The sequence below is a fragment of the Budorcas taxicolor genome, chromosome 22, assembly GCF_023091745.1.
Source record: "Budorcas taxicolor isolate Tak-1 chromosome 22, Takin1.1, whole genome shotgun sequence".
NCBI lineage: Eukaryota > Metazoa > Chordata > Mammalia > Artiodactyla > Bovidae > Budorcas > Budorcas taxicolor.
Genome location: NC_068931.1, coordinates 2631651 through 2651832, shown reverse-complemented (window position 1 = coordinate 2651832; position 20182 = coordinate 2631651). Strand labels below are relative to the sequence as shown.

Sequence of the window (20182 nt, the reverse complement as noted above, 5' to 3'; positions counted from 1 at the left end):
ATATGGCTCTGCTTCTTGCTCTGTCACTGAACCAGGAGTCCTGGAGAGGGTGTCCCTGAGGACACTCTGTCCTGGTCAGCAGGGACCTAGCCTGCATCACAGCGTCACTCTTCCCAGGTGACCAGGCTCCAGCCCAGGACCCTGTGACCTGTTATGACTGATGCTGCCTTACTCCTTGCTTGCTTGCTCAACGTTGCACAAGACACATTTCTGGAGGCTGAAAGAGTCAAACCGTAATCTTTTAAAGACAGTGCCTAACTTGGCTTCTGGCCAGACCGTGGGCAGCCTGCCTCGCCGAGCTCCCCTCCCTGCTGCTTCACTCTCTGGCCTCCATGCGCGCTTCGCGTCGCTATCTTTCAGATCATCCCTTCCACCTGACCTGGGGGTTCAGGCCCTCACTGAGCCCCACCCCAACGTCAGTGGCTTCCCTGTCTCCAGTCCCCTTCTTGTGTCCCCCCTCCCTCCATCCTGTAGATCTGAGCTGGTCTCTACTGTAGACCAATATGCCCCATCCCTGTCTCCCCACCAACACTGTAAACTTTTTGAGGATGGGATATTGCCTGATAAATCTTTCTAGCCCCAAACCTGGCACAGCGCCTGGTCCCCCACAAGTGCTGGAGAGAAAACTTCAATTTTATGCTGTTTAAGAATAGCTTGAGGGCAGGAGGACAAGGGGACAACGACAGAGGATGAGATGGTTGGATGACATCACTGACTCGATAGACAGGAGTTTGAGCAAGCTCTGGGAGCTGGTGATGGACAGGGAAGCCTGGTGTGCAGCAGTCCATGAGGTCACAAAGAGTTGGACACGACTGAGTAACTGAACTGAAGACTAGTTTTAAATGGCTAAGTTCTGTTTTAGCAGAGGGAGCCAATGTAGTATGTATTTTTTCATATCTACCTATTTATTTTTAGAAGAGAGTAAAACCTGGAACAGAAAGAATTTTGTGATAGATTCATTCATCAGCTATAAATTCTTGTTATCTGTGTTGGTTTCACGTCTCCCTTCTATGCTGGTACGAATATCAGGCGCTGTGCTATGCTAAGTCATCTCAGTCATGTCTGCCCCTTTGAGACTCTATGGACTGTAGCCCGCCAAGCTCCTCTGTCCATGGGATCCTCCAGGCAAGAATAGTGGGGTGGATTGCTCCTCCAGGGTATCTTTCCCACCCAGGGTTGGAACCCGAATCTCTCCTGCATTGGCTGGTGGGTTCTTTACCACTAGTGCCACCTGTGAAACCCATCAATATCATATCCTTCACTAACTACAAAATAATAAGCTTTATTGGAGAAGGGGTTAATTAAATACAATTTAGCTGTTACTGTAAATCATTGTGGATATTTTTTTCCACATTTTAAAATCAGGAATTTTGCTCCTGCAAAATCAATGATGTCTTCTAACTAGAATGGACGGCGTTTTCCTTCTCGGTAAAACTCAGTAAAACAGTGCTGAGGGTCAGGGATGATGGTTCAGAGGAAAAGCTTGATATTTCAAGCAAATCATTGTGCTTTCAGTGAATGGAGGTTTATGATATGGTCACACAGCTTCCTCACATCCATGGGTGAGGCTGGAGTGGCATCGTGGTGAAGAGATGCTTCGTGTCTCACACCATGCCTCAAGCAGCCTCTGGGCTCTCGTAACAGGGCGCCCTTCCATCAGAGCGCCCACAGGTGCTGCCCCCAGCAGTGATACAGGCAGGACTGTGGAAGCACCTCCCCCTCTGCCCCCACCTTCTCCCTTCTCCGTACCAACCCTCTACTTGAGTAAACCTCTCTCCCCCACACCATGGAGCACGAAGGTGTGTGGAAAGTACATGCTGCCCTGGGAAATTTACTGACTAATTTCTGTCCAAAGAAAAGAACTTCTTTCCGAGACCTGATACTGTTGCTATTCGTGAGTATAAAAAGCATCCTTATAAAGAACACACTTTCAATTAGCAAAATGTCCACAGGTGACACAAAGAAAATAAAGGTGATGTGTCTCAAATGGAACGAAATTTTCATGATAAAGAAGAGCTTCCTGTAAGTTATAAAATGTGATAAAGGGCTCAGCCTATAACAGGGTCAGGCCCAGGACATGCAGACCCCAAGTGTCCTTATCCCAGTGCATCCCGATTCTTAAGTTGTGTCTGTGACTGTAAATCTCTGAGTGCGTTTCAAGCTGTTAGGACTTCTTTGTAATATTTGTGGCAGTTTCCCCTTCCATCAGCCTAACAGTGTAAGAATCCACTTACTTTCCCCTGTGAATTTTAGGGGAAAATACAACAAGCAAAACTCCCATGATCACCAAGGAGATTCATTATTCAACAACGTTGGCACAATGTTCATCTCAGTTGAAGCAGTTTGCTGTGCTTCCTAACCATCATGTCCAATTCCCTGGCAATAGGCCCCATCCTTTCAAGTGTCATTTTTAGAGATTTTCTTCTACTTGGTACAGCTACTGACACACACACACACAGTTATGGAGGAAAAGCTGCCTTTTGTCAGCCCAGCCTTTTTATAAGACTGACAGTCTCAGGGTGGCAATTTTAGGAGGAATGACCCAGAGGATAAGCTGCTGATCATTATAGAAACTTCTGACAAATAACAAGAAAGCTCTGGGGGAGGGGTAAAAAAAACCCACTGCAGGCACATTTTTTAGAAGTTAAAAAGTTTATAAAAGTTCTGATTCAAACTAGAAAACATATCAGGACAGGAAAGGTGTTGAGACATTTATAAAGTGACATTCTAAACTGCAAAACCAGGTACATGTTAGACTTGGAGACATGGTCCACTATAGATTGCTTAAAAAAAAAAGAAGTGAGAAATGGTTTTGAGAAGTGTGCAGTCCCTTAAAAAAAGACACTTCCTGAACTGCCACGACACTTGAGTGGGCATCATGGGTTTAGATGCAGGGGAAGTCTTATCTGGTTTTATTTCCTCAATTATCTTCCCATTCACTCATCGATTCCCATGAGGACCTTGTCGCAGGAGCCGAGGATGTGAGGAGTGTGAAGGCGTGGGCCTCCGTGGGGAGCTCCCATGTTGCAGACAAAATTCAAAAAGAAAACCAGAGAACCATCCGGCCAGTCCCTATCAGATCAGCCCCATTTAAACTGGTCCTGGGTTGGGTGAGCCAGCTTGCTGAGTGAGCATCACGCTTACTTTTTCGGAGATACTCTAGGAAAAATGCACGGTGTGATCCACCACACTCAGTTCCTCGGATGCTGAGCCAGGTAAGTTTCACTGGTCACCCACTCCTCCCTCTCCCATGATGTTCCCTCCGTATCTTAGGCTTGACTGATGTCATCGTCTTAAACAGAAAGAAGAAACCCAGCAGAGATTTCATTACAGGTTCAGCAGCGGCACATTCGCCACACTCCGCATCCACGTTTCAGCCTCTCAGGCTTGCCTGACAGAACACAGCCTGGTTGGAGCCACAGAGCTCTGGGTACCAGTCACCATCCAGCATTATAACCCTCATCAGAGAAGTCTCAGGGTGCCACACGCATCTTTGACCTTAGTCATCGTGGAGGGGGTGTTGTTCTTATTGTTTGGTTACTAAGTCATGTCTGACTCCTTCTGACCTCATAGACTGCAGCACGCCAGGCTCTGCTGTCCTCCACTATCTCCCAGAGCTTGCTCAAATTCATGTCCACCGAGTCAGTGATGCCATCCAACCATCTTGCCCTCCACCTCCCCCTCTCCTATTGCCTTTTCTTTCCCAGCATCGAGGTCTTTCCCAATGAGTCAGGTCTTGATTGTACCAAATCATGATTTGCACAAAAACTAAGAACCGGGTCTCTGAGGACCATTTCTTGTACCTGAATCCAGCCCCCTCAACCCCAACATGGGTAACTTTGGAAAACAATTGAAGTTCCCTCTACTTCATTTGCTCGAGTGTGCAAGGAACATCATGACGCAGAGGTTTCTAGCTGTGTGATTAGGAAATTCCTATGAACAGAGGACTTTTTAAAATATTCCTGTTTCATCAGAGGAAAGGTAGAGAAGACTTCCTATAACATTGGGGCGATAATTCCCAGAGACAGAAAGAGTGACGGGAACAAGGGGGCGTCTTTGCACACTGTCTTCTGCTGGGGTCACTGATTTCATGTGCGCTTTCTGACACGAGCCTTCTTCCCGCTGTTTTCTCCCTGGATGTCCAGCCGAGGCCTCAAGCAGAGGGTGGACGCAGCTCCAGGGTCAAAGAAGGCAGAATGTCCCTGGTGGGAATCCTGAGTGCTGACTTGCATCCCTGGAGCTGGAATGTCACCCCTCTCCAGGGTGGTTGCCCTCTGATACCCCTGAGCTGCCCGTGACTCCCAGGAGCTGGCGTGGGCTTGGCCACTGGGGTCACCCAGGACACTCCCCACCCAGGATCCTCCCAGGAAGGCACTCTGCTGGTGGAGAGAGGAGCCCATGGAGCAGCGACCTGTGAAGGGGGTCAGGCAGGCACCTGGGGCGGAAGGCAGTGTGCTAACCAGCCAGGCCCAGGCTCCAGAAACACTTTGTGTTTTCAAGGAAAATTGAGGACTCTCTCTAAGGGAAACTCTCTCTCTCTCTGATTCAAGAAGCAAATCATTCCTTTCACACTCAGAATAAATTGAGGCCCCGTAGAGCTGGCCGCGCACGTGTTTAGCTTCAGTTCCCATCGTCTGCTCTCAGTCACTTCTCAGAGACCTCAGCTGCCAGCAGAGAGGGCAAGGGAAGCAAGGAAACCATCCGGCCGACGACCAGCCAGCCAGGGCAGTGTGGGCGCTCCAGGGACCAGAGTGAGGCGGGGAGGATGGAATCTACAGGTGTTTTCTGTGGGTGGAAAAGTCCTGTGTGTTCCTTCTGGCTGGGGGCTAGGGGCTGGGGGCTCAGTTAGTAAAGAATCCACCTGCAGTGCCGGAGACTTGGGTTTGATCCCTGGGTTGGGACGATCCCTTGGAGAACGAAATGGCCACCCACTCCAGCATTCTTGCCTGGGGAATCCCATGAACAGAGGAGCCTGGCAGGCTACAGTTCATGGGGTGCAAAGAGTCAGACAGGACTTGGCGACTAAACCACCACCACATGTTCCTGTTACTTAAGTCTGGTGATAAACTTTGTTTGAAACCATTAAAGTACTAAAGTACAAGCACCAGAAAAAATCATGTGTGTGTTTGTGTACGTGTGTGTGTCTGAGTGTGTGCGTGCCTGTGAGTATGGATGTGTAACTGTATATTGTTAGCAAACTATTAAGAAGTGTATAAAATACTTCTGATTACTCTGTGCTTATTACTCAGCATTTTTGGTTTATTTCTTAAAATAAACAAGGATCATAGTCTTATTCTTGCTCTTGGCTGGATTTGGACAAGTAACAGAAGATACCAGCAAAACACTGACAGCTTACGGGATCAAAGTAAAAACTAGGAAGAAAAATGAAAACTGCTTACTCTGGTAACAAAATGGCACAGCCGCTGTGGGAGAGTCGGCTGGCCTCTCAGAAGCAGAGTTACTTATTTGACTCAGCACGTGCGTTCTCTGTATACACCCAGGAGAAATGGAAAACATATGTCCATGCAAACACACACACACATGTTCATAGCATCACGATTCACAATCCCAACAGGTGGGAACAACCCAAATGTTCACCAACCAATGAATGGATAAGTAAAACATGGCATTTTCCTACAGTGGAATATTATTCAGCAATAAAAAGGGATGACGTACTGACATTGAGAGGGTAACAGGCAGGAAGGCCAGGGGTCTCCAAACGGAGGAAATAGCCTGCAAGTGTCAGACATTTTTTCTCTCTCTTAAGTGGCAGGAGGAAACAAACTAGCTATATTTTTTCCTTCACTATACCCCACTCCAGTACTCTTGCCTGGAAAATCCCATGGATGGAGGAGCCTGGTGGGCTGCAGTCCATGGGGTCGCTAAGAGTCGGACACGACTGAGCAACTTCACTTTCATGCATTGGAGAAGGAAATGGCAACCCACTCCAGCGTTCTTGCCTGGAGAATCCCAGGGACGGGGGAGCCTGGTGGGCTGCCATCTATGGGGTCGCACAGAGTCGGACACGACTTAAGTGACTTAGCAGCAGCAGCATACAAATTTAAAAGGAGGTTTCTCTTAAAATACTGTGTTGCCATAATAACACCTGGTTTCACCTGAAGTTAACTATTCTCAAACCTAGAGATAACCAATGCCTTTTTCTTATGGAAATGTTTATCTTAAGCTATGCTAAAATACTATGCATTTACCCCAAACTCTGTCTTCAAGTTGGTTCCGCCTTTTGGCTCAGAACCTACTTGACAAACCAGTATGTTACACTCAGATATTGTTCCTCTAATCTATGTAAATGAAACTATTTGTATGGTGATCTGCCCTTCTTCAAGATTCAAGTTAATCATTTTATGGCCCAGGATGAACCATTTGGTGCCAAGATTATCCCAAAATGCATCTTATGGGTGAGGGGTCTGGTGCCATTCTGAGTTTTAAGACATTCCTCTCTGTCATTAACAGACTGCTGGTGACTATATAACATCCAGCTGAAGACTAGCAGGGGGATACTCTTTCTGTCCCCCTTCTGATGCCTATGTCAGAAGCTTTCTCTATCCCCTTTATACTTTAATAAAACTTTATTACACAAAAGCTCTGAGTGATCAAGCCTCGTCTCTGGCCCCGGATTGAATTCTTCTCCTCCGGGGGCCAAGAATCCCGGCGTCTTTGCGTGATTCAACAACAACCTTTCAACATGTGCTACAACATGGATGAGACTTGAAAACATTACGTCAGTGAAAGAAGTGAGACACACACACACACACACACACGTTATATGATTACATACATAAGAAATGTCCAGAACAGACAAATCTATAGAGACTGAAAGCACATTAGTGGTGGCCTGGGGCCGGGGGGTGGGGGTGGGGGGATGGGTAGAGTGATTAACTTGAATAGATTTATGACTAAAGGCACCAAAAATGCTTCCTGCTCAATACTGTGGACTCCAGAGGAAAAGAATGCTGACCTTATGACTCTCAATGAGATGAGACTTCAAATCTAGGGCCCCTTTCCTAGATTTGCCTGGAAAACATAAGAATAATTTTTGATAATATGAGTATATAAAAAATCTAGGATTTTTAAAAGTTAAGAAGCTATATGAGAAAAACGAAAACATATGTCCACACTAAAACTTGTCTGTGAGTTTTTGTTCATAGTGGTTGTTATTTATAGTAGCCAAAACGTGGAAACAAACCAACTGTCCATCGGTGGATGAATGGATACATAAAATGTGAAATATCCATACAAAAGATATTCAGTTCAGTTCAGTTCAGTTCAGTCGCTCAGTCGTGTCCGACTCTTTGCGACCCCATGAATCGCAGCACGCCAGGCCTCCCTGTCCATCACCAACTCCCGGAGTTCACTCAGACTCACGTCCATCGAGTCCGTGATGCCATCCAGCCATCTCATCCTCGGTCGTCCCCTTCTCCTCCTGCCCCCAATCCCTCCCAGCATCAGAGTCTTTTCCAATGAGTCCTTATTTGACCTTAAAAAGGATGACACAGACTACACTATGGACGACCATTGAAAATGTCATACTGCCTGAAAGAAGCCTGAGAGAAAAGACCACATATTAAATGGTTACATTCAGACAAAATGTCCAGAGTACAGAAATCTAGAAGCAGTGGTCACGTACGGCTAGGGGCTGGGAGGCTGGGGGGATGAGTGACACCTGAAGGGAACAATTCTTTCCTGAGGTGAGGAACAGGTTCTGAAATCGACTGCTGTGAGAGTCCCACACATCTATGACGAAACTAAAACATATCACTGAACTGTACAGACTACACAGGCGAGTTGTACGGCACGCGCAGCACATCTCAGTGGAGATGTTTAGAAAGCATGGATGCTTTGCAGGTGGTTTTAAGGACACACTGCCACAGCACTGAAAGGAATTCAGCACTGCACGTCTGAGGCACTTGCGGCCCTATTATCTCGGATTAGGAAATGATCCTTTTACTACTTACTTTTAAAGCCACCCTCTCTGGAAGACCATTTAGTAGCATAACTATGACCGCAGTGTTGTGTAAATAAGCCATGCAAAGAAAGGAGCTCGGGACTTTATTTCATCACCGACTGTCAGAAGTCAGAGCAGCGTAAATCTTAACGAGTGTCGCAGTAAAACTGCCGACTGAGGCCTGTTGTGCAACTGGACACGCTACCATCTGCTGTAGGGATGCAGGTATCCTGCTGCTGATTTCTGTAAGCCACCGCTCTATCGGCTGGTTAAGTAGCATGAGAAGGACGCCGACACAGGGCAGGCATGGCTCGGGGGAGAGAGGGAGGTGGGTTTTAGCGGAGCTCTTTTACTGAAAGAGTTTGATGGTTGGGTGACTAGAAAGTTTAATTAAAATGCACTTAAAGCTAACTCACAGAAGGACATTCATTTAGCTCAAACGGATAGTCTACAGTAACTGAAAACAGAACGAGGTAACGGAAAATTCTGACTTTCTTCATCTGAAGGTGAACTCACGTCATTCAGTTTCATAGAATGAAGACCTCTCCTGCGTACTCTCCTTGAACTTGTTGCTCTGAGCCTGCACGTGGGTATTCAGCTGCTTCCTTGATGGAGACAGGATGAAGCGCGGAAGACTAGTACTGGAAGATGCGTCTTTGCTTAAAGGACAAACACGCTGATGTACCAGGTTCCAACCATTTTTCTGAATATAAGCCTCACCTCTGCCTCCTCTGTTTCCTCCTTCCACACAAAATGGGCATAATGACACCATGTAGCTCCTGGATTATCCTGAACATGAAATAGTCCATACGTGCCGTGACTGTAACAGAATCTGACCCTCAGCTAGTATGGTCGCTGCTCGACTTCATCACTACTGATTTTACTATATGCATTTTCTGTTTTTTTTTTTCCCCCACATTTTGGTAAAGGCAGAAATAAAATCTTCATAAGGAAAAATCAAGCTTTAATGTGCCTGTTAATGCAACAAGATTGAGAAATAAACGGAAGAGAGATTTCACAGAGAACTCAGATTGCGCCTGTGTTCTGGTTCCCTTGCTCAAAAGGAACACACTTGTTTTGCAAAATGGAATTGCCACTTGCCTCTGTGGTGCTTTTCTTCCTAGCTGAGTTCCATACGCACGATCATCCAGGCGGATCCCCGAAACAGAGAACCTGCTCAGACTCGCTCCAGGAATCAGAGGAACAGTCAGACCGAAGCTGGTTTCCACCCGATCAAGAGCAAGATGAGTCACCTGAACTTGATTAAGAAACCAAGTGCCTCTCAAGAACCTGATACACACAGGTGACGGATGTCGATCACCAAGACCACTGGGACCGATCCCTTGCTCCGTCTAGAGTGTGTGCTTGACACTGTGCAAATGCACACTCAGGTATTTCTAGCAAAAGTAAGGGCTCCCGCAGGGCTTGAAGTTCACTACCGAGGTCAGCTTGGATGCCTCCCACTGACCAGGCCGCACCCAAGCTGGCCCTGGGGTGAAGCGCTGCTGACTTGCTGGCCATGCTGGTGTCCAGGGGCCCGGGAGGTGTGGGCACAGGCGGGCCAGTCTTCGTTCCCACAAGGTGTGCATTGCAGGGTGGAAGGGAGCCAGCCAGGGAAAGAGAATGAGCCCAGGGGTGTGGGTGGACACCAGCTTGAGGGGCACACGATGAGCAGCTGGAAGAGGGGGTCTGCAGCAAGGGGGGGAGGGTGGCGGGTGCAGGTGGGGGGGACGGGGGTGGGGGCCAGGTCCCCAGTGTGCCGGCAAAGACACTCTGCAGACTGAGTCGGAAAGAGGCATTGTCCCCCCAACACACTCAGAAACAGTTTATTTTAAAATTCTGAGACGCTGTTTTTTTGTGATTTAGTTCAGCTCGGAGAAGGTCAAGTGTGAACACACACACGTCTGTGAATAGCCCGGGCTGCAGCCACCCTCACTCTCCAAGGGGAATTAGAGTAATTAACAACTTGCCTTATTTATTCGCTCACGACTTACATTTGGTTACATATGACATGTGCAACAGCATAATTTAGGACATAGTAAATAAGAGACTTTGTTTTTCAAGTATCAAAAGTCATGGAAACAATAATGAAGTTTATCTACACTTCTGTTTAACCATATGACAATTAAATTAATGTGCATATCAAATCTCAATTAGGACCATCGTGTGTTAGATTCGTCCGAGTGCAGAGCTCGGGCTGAGCCTGAGAAGATGTCCACACAGCTGCCAATGGGTATTTTGCAGTTTGGAGGCTGGTGGACGAGAAAATGTCCCCCACCCTCACACACACACACAGAAAGATAAATTTTCATTAATGTATTCCGGTCTCTAAAATCTCTCAGATTTAAACTTTAAAGCCACATTGCTTTAGTCATGAGTGAAAAGGACAGGAAGCATCACTTTAAAATCTAGATTTTTAGGTTTTGCTTCATTTAAAACATTGTAAGAGTGTTTGATTAATTTTTTAAAAAGCTTTTCCTTAATAACAAAGCAAGTGCAGAGTTTTTGATACGAAAGGACACACTTTTCACTGTCAGAGTTGGAAATAAACTTGTCCTCAAAGATAAAATGACACGGTGGCCTTTCTGAAATTACCTGGCAGAGGGTCAGAAACAGCAGCTCGGGAGCTGCCCGTGGGCACCCCAAGTGGCGAGCCCAAAAGAGACTGGGGATTAAAAACATGTACCACCCACGCCCTCTCCCCAGCCAGTCCACCCGGACCCCCTAAAGGAGGGCGCTCAGTACACTCTCCATTCCTGGGCAATCTAACTCTTCTGCCCTCTTCCTGCTTAAATTCAAGTCCCTAACAATTCACGAAATCTTGTCTGCGGTGCCACGCTTGCAACTATATTCTCAATCCAATGCAAACCCTGAACTGAACCTGAATACGATTTTCAGGCCAAGTGTATCCATCTCGAGCTCAAATACTTCCCCAACTTGAAAGAAAACAAACTATTCACTGAAGTCAGCATTGCCTCAGCTTGTTCCGTGCTGCGTGTCTGATGACGGGCCAACGTCTCTGGCCTCCTTGCCCTGTCCCGTCAACTCTCAGAAATGATTCAGTGTCATAGACGCAGGAACACAGGAGTCAGGGGCTGGGACAGGGAGCGAAGGAATGCAGAAGGAACGCCTATGAGGCCAGCTGAAAACAAGAAGATAAACAGGTGCCTCGTAGGTCACCGGGCTCCTGACCTGTGTGATCAGCTGCTGGGCGCCCAAGAACGTGACTGTGAGGAGAGAAGGCTCATGGCGGGGTGGGAGGGGTGGGGCTGGACATCCGAGAGCCATTCGGGGGTGGGCTGCTCTGCTGTAGTTTCATCCAGAGGACAAGTTTATTGTCACGTTGTTTATAGTTAATGACTGGTGTTCAGTGTGTCACTTTTCTTTAAAATAGTTTCCCAGTTTGTTTGTTTCCATTTAGGTGTGTGTGTGTGTGTCTGTGTGTGCGTGTGTGTTGAGGGCAGGGCAAGGTGGAGGACGTGCAATACAGAATCTATGATCCATCTCAGAAATGTCTGACAGTGTGTCACTTCTACTGAACGACTCTTGCGGCCCAAAGTCAGCTCTTTGCAAATGTGTTCGTGGTTTCTGATAAAAGCTAAGTGTGCTCAACCCTAATAAGCCCTACGGTAGGGTGACAGGACACAAAAGATGTGCACTGCAGGGGACTCCACGCCCCTGGGGTTTCAAGCCCTAAACCCTCAGCTGGGGGCTGCAGGTCCCCTCAGGGCCTGTGCTTAGCAGGTGAGCAGAGACATTACTTTGTCAGCAAAGGTCCGTTTAGTCAAGGCTATGGTTTTTCCAGTGGTCATGTATGGATGTGAAAGTTGGACTATAAAGAAAGCTGAGCACCGAAGAATTGATGCTTTTGAACTGTGGTGTTGGAGAAGACTCTTGAGAGTCCCTTGGACTGCAAGGAGATCCAACCAGTCCATCCTAAAGGAGATCAGCCCTGGGTGTTCTTTGGAAGGACTGATGCTGAAGCTGAAACTCCAGTACTCTGGCCACCTCATGCGAAGAGCTGACTCATTTGAAAAGACCCTGATGCTGGGAAAGATTGAAGGCAGGAGGAGAAGGGGATGACAGAGGATGAGATGGCTGGATGGCATCACTGACTCGATGGTCATGAGTTTGAGTAAACTCTGGGAGTTGGTGATGGACAGGGAGGCCTGGGGTGCTGTAATTCATGGGATAGCAAAGAGTCGGACATGACTGAGTGACTGAACTGAACTGAAGTGAACTGCAGGGAGGGCCCCTGGGCAGGGGTCCATGAGGCCATCCTGGGAGGGGTGGGGCTGGCCTGGGGCCGAGCTCGGGTGGAACGCAGCCAGGTGGGGTCATGAATCAGGGCTGCTGAGCTGCCTTCTGCGGGTTTATGCTCCCTGGGGCACCACTTCGTCACTGCCTCATTATTTTTATGAGGGCTGTTGAGGGGGCGGTTTGCTCACTAATGACACCCGTGTCTCACGCCTCACTCAGGTCTGTTTGTGAGGCCCATGGCTGCCCAAACAACAAAGGTTGGTTGTTCGTGTACATGTTCTGAGCTTTTCAGAGGCAACAAAATGCCCCCTCACAGTCCTTACAAATCAGAATCAAGCGTAGGCTTGTGCTCGGCACCCAAGACTGCGACGACAGACTGTCTTCCTTCCCCTTGGAGCGCAGGCGGGTGCTGACCCCGCACGTCCAGGCCCGGCTGTGAAGTGAGAGCTCAGAAGTCTCAGCAAGGCTGCGCTCTCCTGCTGCTGAGAAGCGCTGCTTCTCAAACGCGACGTTCCTCACCCTCCCTGGGGATACTGCCGTCCCTTGGGGCCCAGAGGACAGCTGGGAGACTACACCCCCTTCAGAGGCGGCCCTGGGTCCTTCAGTGCCGATTTCACAAGTTCGGCCTGGACGAGGTCGTTCATTTTATACCCCTGTGGGTCCTCCTCAAGTCAGATACAGATCCCATGCTGATTTCTCCACGACTCGAATCAGAGACTATTGATCACTCACAGATTTTGGAAGGCCTCCTTGAAAGGGCGCATTTTCTACATGATTTTATTTCTCTTTTCAAGAGCTCACTGAAGTTCTAGCACCAAGCAAGTCAGGCGGGCAGCCTTCTACAGGAAGTGCAGGAAACCCGGAAGCAGTTAGACGCATGGATGCTGTTTGCCACGTGCGTCTCCCAGTCCTGCAGCAGGTGGCCCCCTTGGGTGGGGACGGGGGACCTTCATGGCCGAGGTCTGAGGCTGGAGCTCACGGCGCTGACCTCTGCAGCTGCTGGTACTTATGAGGGTGTGTTTTCGGAGGACTTTACCTTCTGAACTCCATATTCACTGCTGTACAAAATCGTATGACTTTGAGAGAGGCCCCGGTGTTCGCCATTGACAAGAAGGAGCTGATGTGAGCCTGCCAGGTTCTGGGGATGCTGGAACAAAGGGTAGGCGCGTCAAGCACAGTGGGACCACACTGCCCCTTGAGACATGCGGATCTTAAAATCTAAGTCCTTTCAAAATCAGTAACATTGAAGATTTGGTTCTTGGGTTGTACCATGTGCTTCTCAGCCATGCGTGTCATGTGACTGCCCACCGGGTGGCTGGGGCGCAGGGCAGCAGCTCCTGCAGGTCTGCATGGTGAGGAACTGACGCAAGGCAGCTACTGGATGGCGTGCCGTCTGCCCACCAGGAGGTGGTTTGTGAAGCGAAGTGTTGGTCGCTCAGTCATGTCCGACTCTTTGCAACCTCCTGGACTGTAGCCTGCCAGGGTCCTCTGTCCATGGGATTCTCCAGGCAAGAATACTGGAGTGGGTAGCCATTCTCTTCTCCAGGGGATCCTTCCAATCCAGAGATCGAACCTGGGTCTCCCGCATTGCCGGCAGATTCCCAACCACGTGAGCCCCCAGCAGAGCCTGGAAGGTGGTTTAATGCCCCACCGTTGCGGTGAAGGGGGATTCCTGATAGGTGCATGTGTGTGTGACACAGATGGGCACACGAGCGGAGATGGAGGGAGATAGGCAGACGGAGGACTCTGGGACCGGTGCGGACAGATCCGAGTGCAACTGTGCCCGTATCTCACGATCTAGGGCTTTCTCAGACGCTGACTAGGTGTTTCCGCATATCTGAGTATCAGACTAGATTGGTAAGTGTCTTCAGGGAAATACTTTCTATTTTTCTGCCCTCTAAATTTTAAAACATCTCTTATTTAGCTTAGTAACTACTTGAGTTTTCCAAAAATAGTTATTCAGTTCTCACCTGAGACAATGGAATTACCCGAATATGGCTGACAGTTGCCAGCACAGAACAATGGCTCCCTGCTCGAAGGCACGGCAGCCCTGTTGTGTGGGTCTGGGCGACCCGACCCGATGGGAGAGTCTCTTAGCAAACCCGCTTCCCGTGCAGTGTGGTAGTCATGGCGATAGTGGTTGGTTCAGGAGGAACCGCAGGAGGAAGCCTGACGTGGGGAGAAAACACCCTGGCTTTGGGGTTTAAAGGCCCCACTTGTGCTATCCTCAGGGCAGGTGGCGGGGACGATATCCTGCCCCGGGGCTGGGACCCTCAGGTGAACAGTGCTGGCCTGGAGCTGGCAGTGTGGGTGGGGGGTGTGTGGCGCACTGGATCCCCCCAAGAGCAGCACCCGCTGGGGCAAGGACACACACATCTGCGAGTGAAGCCTCAGGGCTCTTAGTTTCCGTGTGGGTGGAGAAAGGACGGCGGGGACCCAGCAGCAAGTGACGGCTTCAAGTAGAAAGCTTCCTCTGGAGGCCGGGGTGGCAAGTATGGGGCCTCCTGCATCAGAGAGACCACTGACGGCACCCCACATTTGGGGCAAGATGATGCTGGATCACGGTTCTGTAAAGGAATACACTGAGGCACAAACCCCCGGGGGGAGAACCCGTCCCACAGCAGGGATGTGGCAGGTTTGCAGGAAAGTTATTTTCCTGGCAAATTTACATGTTCATCTCTGCCCTGGTGGGGAGGGCTGAGCTGCTTGGTGCTTCTGTATGTATTTGCAAACTCCGTCTCTCACTTCTCAGAGTGTCGCTGGCACAGCATCCCAAGGGCTCATCAGACAGTGGGGTTTGATGATTAAATACCGAACAGCTTCCCCAGGGCTATGATTATCCCTGGAGGGGCGGCCAGCACGCTCTGGGCTTGGAGGAATAGCTCAAAGAGCTAATCAGTTTAATTGGAAACACAAAACAGACTAACCAGTTACTCCCTGCTGTAAAATTCCGACAGGCATCTGAATTCTGCAATTGCTCTCGACCTTGTTTCTCAGCATGGTATCTTTTTTCTTAAGTTGATTAAATGGAAAAATCCAGAAACATGGCCAGGAACCTTTGGGGAAATTTTGTGGGCCAGATACCACTGCCAGGAATAGTATGGAGATCCCACAGGTGAAGAACAGGCTTTCAAAATTATTAGTGTAAGATTTTCCAGAGTTGGAATGGATCAACTCTTGATTTCATCATTTTGGAAAAAATGTGGGAATGCCAAGATAAAGTGCTCTTTATTTCTCACATTTCCTGGTTGTAATGCTTCTAACTGGGCCTCCCTGGTGGCTCAGGGGTAAAGAATCCACCTGCCAATTCAGGAGACTCAGGTTTGATCTCTGGGTCGGGAAAATCCCCTGGAGGAGGAAATGGCAACCCACTGCAGTATTCTTGCCTGGGAAATCCCATGGACAGAGGACCCTGCATTCCATGGGGTCACAAGAGTTGGATGCGACTTAGCGACTGAAGAACATCAATGCTTGTAAACCAGCGAACAGCCTCACTAGTTTCATACGAGAAAAAAGACATAATGCGATTTTAGAGCTCCTTCTTCAAGTTGATCCCCACGTGACTGGGGCTAATGTTCAAAACAGAGAGTTAAACAAATCTTAAGACCCACCGGGGAGAGACTGCCTGCGGTCAGAGCGACCCTAGACGAGACGGCAGAGCAGCCTCAGGGACCGGCCTGGACCTGAGCACTGGTGGGCTCTGCCGAGGGTCAAGCAGGCTGGCTCTGATCATGCCCGTTCCCCAGGGCCCAGAGGGGCCCAGAGTCACGTCCACCTGCGCTCCGGCCCTGGGCTGCCCCGCACAGCCTTCTCAAGGGGTAGGCGGTGCTATTTTTAGCTTGAGGAACCGGTTTTTCCTCCTGGAGTCTCTGCAGGCAGGGCCGCTGAGAACTGTGTGTCCCCAGGGACAGGTCACCCGGCTGAGTGCTTCCCCAGTTCTGCCAAACGACCTTGTAAATACACTCCGCGCTCTGCCCGAGAAAGAGCCGGTGAGTTAGTAAGGGTTAGTGAGGGGAGCTTTCTGGAAACCAAGTCCCCCAGGACACGCAGGAAAACAAGGACCCCAAAGCGAGCAGGCGGCCTTCCTGCCTGAAGGCCTCTGGTCCCCCTGGAGGACAGGTCTCCCCCTGCCAGCTTCACTCTGCTCCTGACGGGCCAGGAGGGCGCTCACAGCCGCCTCGCTGCCAGAGGGGACCCTGCCACACGCAGACACGCGAGGCTGAAACAGGGAGAGAAAGGCCGCAGCCCCTTCCTTCCTGAGCTCCTCCCTGCATCCTGGTGCAGCTTCGTCAGGCGAGAGGAACCAGTGAGCCAAGAGTGGGCTGTCACGGGGAGGAGCCTGGGGGCAGAGGTCGCATGCTCCTGGCAGGGAGCCCCTGGGGGTGGCAGTGGGTGCCTGATATGGGAGGGGTTGTCACACGGAGCCCCTGCCTCCCGCGCCCAGCACAGGCCTGCGGGCCACGAAAGCAGCCCAAGGGGGCCTGCGGACACGGAGCTGATGGTGGTGGCGGCGCTGGTGGGGAGAGGGGGTGGCAAAGAACCAGAGCTGGGAGGATGCACGGGCTGACTCTCCCTGCAGCCCCTGCCTGTTGACGGGTCAACAACTGCTCCCAGGACAAGCTCTCATCCGTCCACTGTCTCGTAAGTGAAAAGAAAGCCTCCCAGAATGACTGCAGAAACATGCAGAACGGTAAACAGCAGGGCATGAGCGCGTGTGATCTTTTCTTTTCTAAGCTGAAATGCTAAGTAACACCACAGACCACTCCACCTAAAAGGCCTGAGGCATTTTCCATCAAGTTACAAAAAATTAAAGGAAGAGTCATGTACAGATGTGAGAGCCGGACCATAAAGAAAGCTGAGCATCAAAGAATTGATGCTTTCGAACTGTGGTGTTGGAGAAGACTCTTAGAGTCCCTTGAACTGCAAGGAGATCCAACCAATCCATTCTAAGGGAGATCAGTCCTGGGTGTTCATTGGAAGGACTGATGTTGAAGCTGAAACTCCAATACTTTGGCCACCTGATGCGAAGAGCTGACTCATTTGAAAAGACCCTGATGCTGGGAAAGATTGAGGGCAGGAGGAGAAGGGGACAGCAGAGGATGAGATGGTTGGATGGCATCACCGACTCAATGGGCATGAGCTTGAGCAAGCTCTGGGAGATGGTGAAGGACAGGGAAGCCTGGCATGCTGCAGTCTATGGGGTCGCAGAGTCCAACCCGACTTAGCGACTAAACAACCACAAAGAAGAGGGCTGTTACATGTAACAACGTCCCATAGAAGCCATGGGTCCAAAACGACCATTTTAAAAAATCATCAGAATGTTAAAGTTTAGCTTTCAGATAACAAAAGCCTAAGTATGGGCTCTCCTGTTGGTCAGAAATCTGACTTTGGTAAAAATTAAATCAATGAGAAGGATGTTTTGATGTTTTACAATGTCCAACAACAGGAAAGAAACTGCAAGCCACTGAGGTTTTTAGAAGCAGACTTGCAAATCAGTTGCTCTGAGCCTTAAAATACCAAGTGTTAACAGGATGGGGCTCTCTTGAGAAGAGCTGCTTTTCTACTTTCACTCTCAGTGGGGCCTCTGTGCTCCTGGGGCAGACACCGCCCAGAGCCGTCTTCACAGTAACTGAACATTCAGAGTCACCACTATCTTCACAGGGAGAGCATCAGTAAGGCAGTTCTCACGCGAGTTACACGAAATACCAGGAGTCCCCAGTCAGTATCTACTCGGACCGTTTACACACTGAGAACACGGGTCCTCCTTTCAACAGGGAGGGGAGAATTCCAAACCAACAACACTGTAGAAACGTAAACCCCTTCTAGTTGCCTTGGGCCTGAAATCATTAGGAAAGAAACGCCATGACTTTGTTTTAGGTAAAGCAATGTTTTCTCTCAAGTGTTTGAAACACTTGATGAAATATGAACAAAACCAGTTATGTAATCATGTATTTACATGAATGGCATGGAGGCAGATTATGGAAAATTACCCACTTGGCTGATACAGAAATGTTTGAGTCCAAATATAGATCAGAGAAGCACCCATGGCAGAAAGTTCATTATTCTTAAATGAAACCTGACTACAGATTCTTGACAAAGAGGGCTGGGGTTTGCAGCATGACGTAACTCAATCCAGTGGACATTTATGAAATGCTTCTGTGCACATGCAGGTCCATCCTCAGCATCATGACATTCTGTGAACTCTCCCCTAGTCTTGAGTTAAAGGACCAAAGACAACGGATAAGTAAGCTTTCCCTCCTACAAAGGACAGCGGAAACACACACACATCAGGGCTGTTTCCTCATGATCTGAAATGACTCCTCGGTGGACAGAGGTGCCCCGGTGATGGGTCATCAGTTTAAGGGGCTCAGACACTCTGGGGACCCAGAGGTCATCCCTAGAGGCTCCTCACCACACAGGGAAGCCAATGCCTGTGGAATGAGGTGGAGAATGGGAAATCCGAGCCTAAAAATCCACAGAGGATTCATTCTGAGTCGCTGGAGGGATTCCGATGGTTTTTACTTGCATTTTTTTCCCATTTGTTCTCCTGCATCTTCCAAACACCGTAACCATCAGTGCGGAAAGGGACGTGGGGGCAGGTGCCACCGGACGACCAGCCACAGTGAGACTGCAGTGGGCTTGGCGTCCTGGCCGAGGAATTCGGGTCTTGGTCTGTGTGCAGGACTAGCATTCTCAGCCCTAGAAGTTTCCAGGGAAGGAAAGTAACAAGCCAGTGGCTTTAGGGGAAAACTCTGGCAGCCACAGGGCATACGAGCACCTGAAGGATTGGGGGTGGCTCATTCCTTACCTTATTGCCCTTCTCGGCACCGAAGTCCCGCTTCCCTGCATGGTTCCCCATCCTGAGCCCCGAGTCTTCAGATGCTGAAAGGAAAGAGAGGCCGTTAGCCTTGGAAGTGGTACTTCCAGAGTTTCCAACATGGTTTTTCAATCAGAACAATGATCCCGTTCTGAATGCGACATCTGTTTCTGAAGAGAGAAAACGAAAGCCCCCAAACTCAAGGGGCACCTGAAGTCTCTGAGGCAGCGTCTCTGTCCTCTAATCTCTGGCAAAAATCCAGACCCGGATTCTGTCCAGGGACACGCACGGTTCAGCGAGTTTCCTCGTCCAGGAAGATCAGCCCATCTCTAGTGCGCTCACAGACCCGGCGCAAGTCCCAACCAACGGACAGAGTCATACTTCATGCCCGATGACGTAAGGAGACGGACAGACATGGGGAGGAGCTGTGGACGCTGCACAGACACACACAGGACGCTTGCAGTGTTGAGAATCCCGCGAGCACAGAAAGAGCAGACCCGACCAAGGGCCGCTTATCAGACAGGCATCCCAAGGATCGGCAGAATTTGTAGGAAGATACTGCTGCTGCTGTGGCTAAGTCGCTTCAGTCGTGTCCGACTCTGTGCGACCCCATAGACAGCAGCCCACCAGGCTCCCTCGTCCCTGGGATTCTCCAGGCGAGAACACTGGAGTGAGTTGCCATTTCCTTCTCCAATGCATAAAAGTGAAAAGTGAAAGTGAAGTTACTCAGTCATGTCTGACTCTTAGTGACTCCATGGACTGCAGCCTACCAGGGTCCCCTGTCCTTGGGATTTTCCAGGCAAGAGTACTGGAGTGGGGCCATTGGCAAGACTAGAATGGCTTCAGTGCAGAAACCAAGGGGTTTCCAATGCCCATGGATAAAGATTTGCCCAAGCAAATTCTAGAGGACATATACATAATCTCACGAAGTGAGCTGCAAATGCAAGAGTTTGGGCCCCATTAATGTGCACCTTAAAAACAGAAGTTTCATAAACATTCTTGAAAAACATCTGCTTCTCTTTTCCAGGTACTTGCAACCTCAAATAAAGCAGCACAGAAACACCGCCCAGGAAGAGCTGGCAGGAGGCTGAGTTTTCTCTGAAAGGATACCTGGCCCAGAAAGTCTTGGTTCTACCCTATCT

At 49.4% G+C, this 20182-nt stretch overlaps 1 protein-coding gene across 4 annotated transcripts in view; it reads right to left on the bottom strand.

Annotated features, from left to right (window-relative positions):
- MBP (myelin basic protein) overlaps positions 1 to 19089 on the bottom strand; it is an 82757-nt gene extending 63668 nt beyond the window's left edge. For all 4 annotated transcript variants that reach the window (XM_052660308.1, XM_052660309.1, XM_052660310.1 and 1 more), the window contains exon 1: positions 19032 to 19089. In XM_052660308.1, the coding sequence (XP_052516268.1) occupies positions 19032 to 19082 (51 nt within the window). In that variant the 5' untranslated portion in view covers positions 19083 to 19089. The remainder of the gene's footprint in view (positions 1 to 19031) is intronic.
- Positions 19090 to 20182: the final 1093 nt, after the last annotated feature.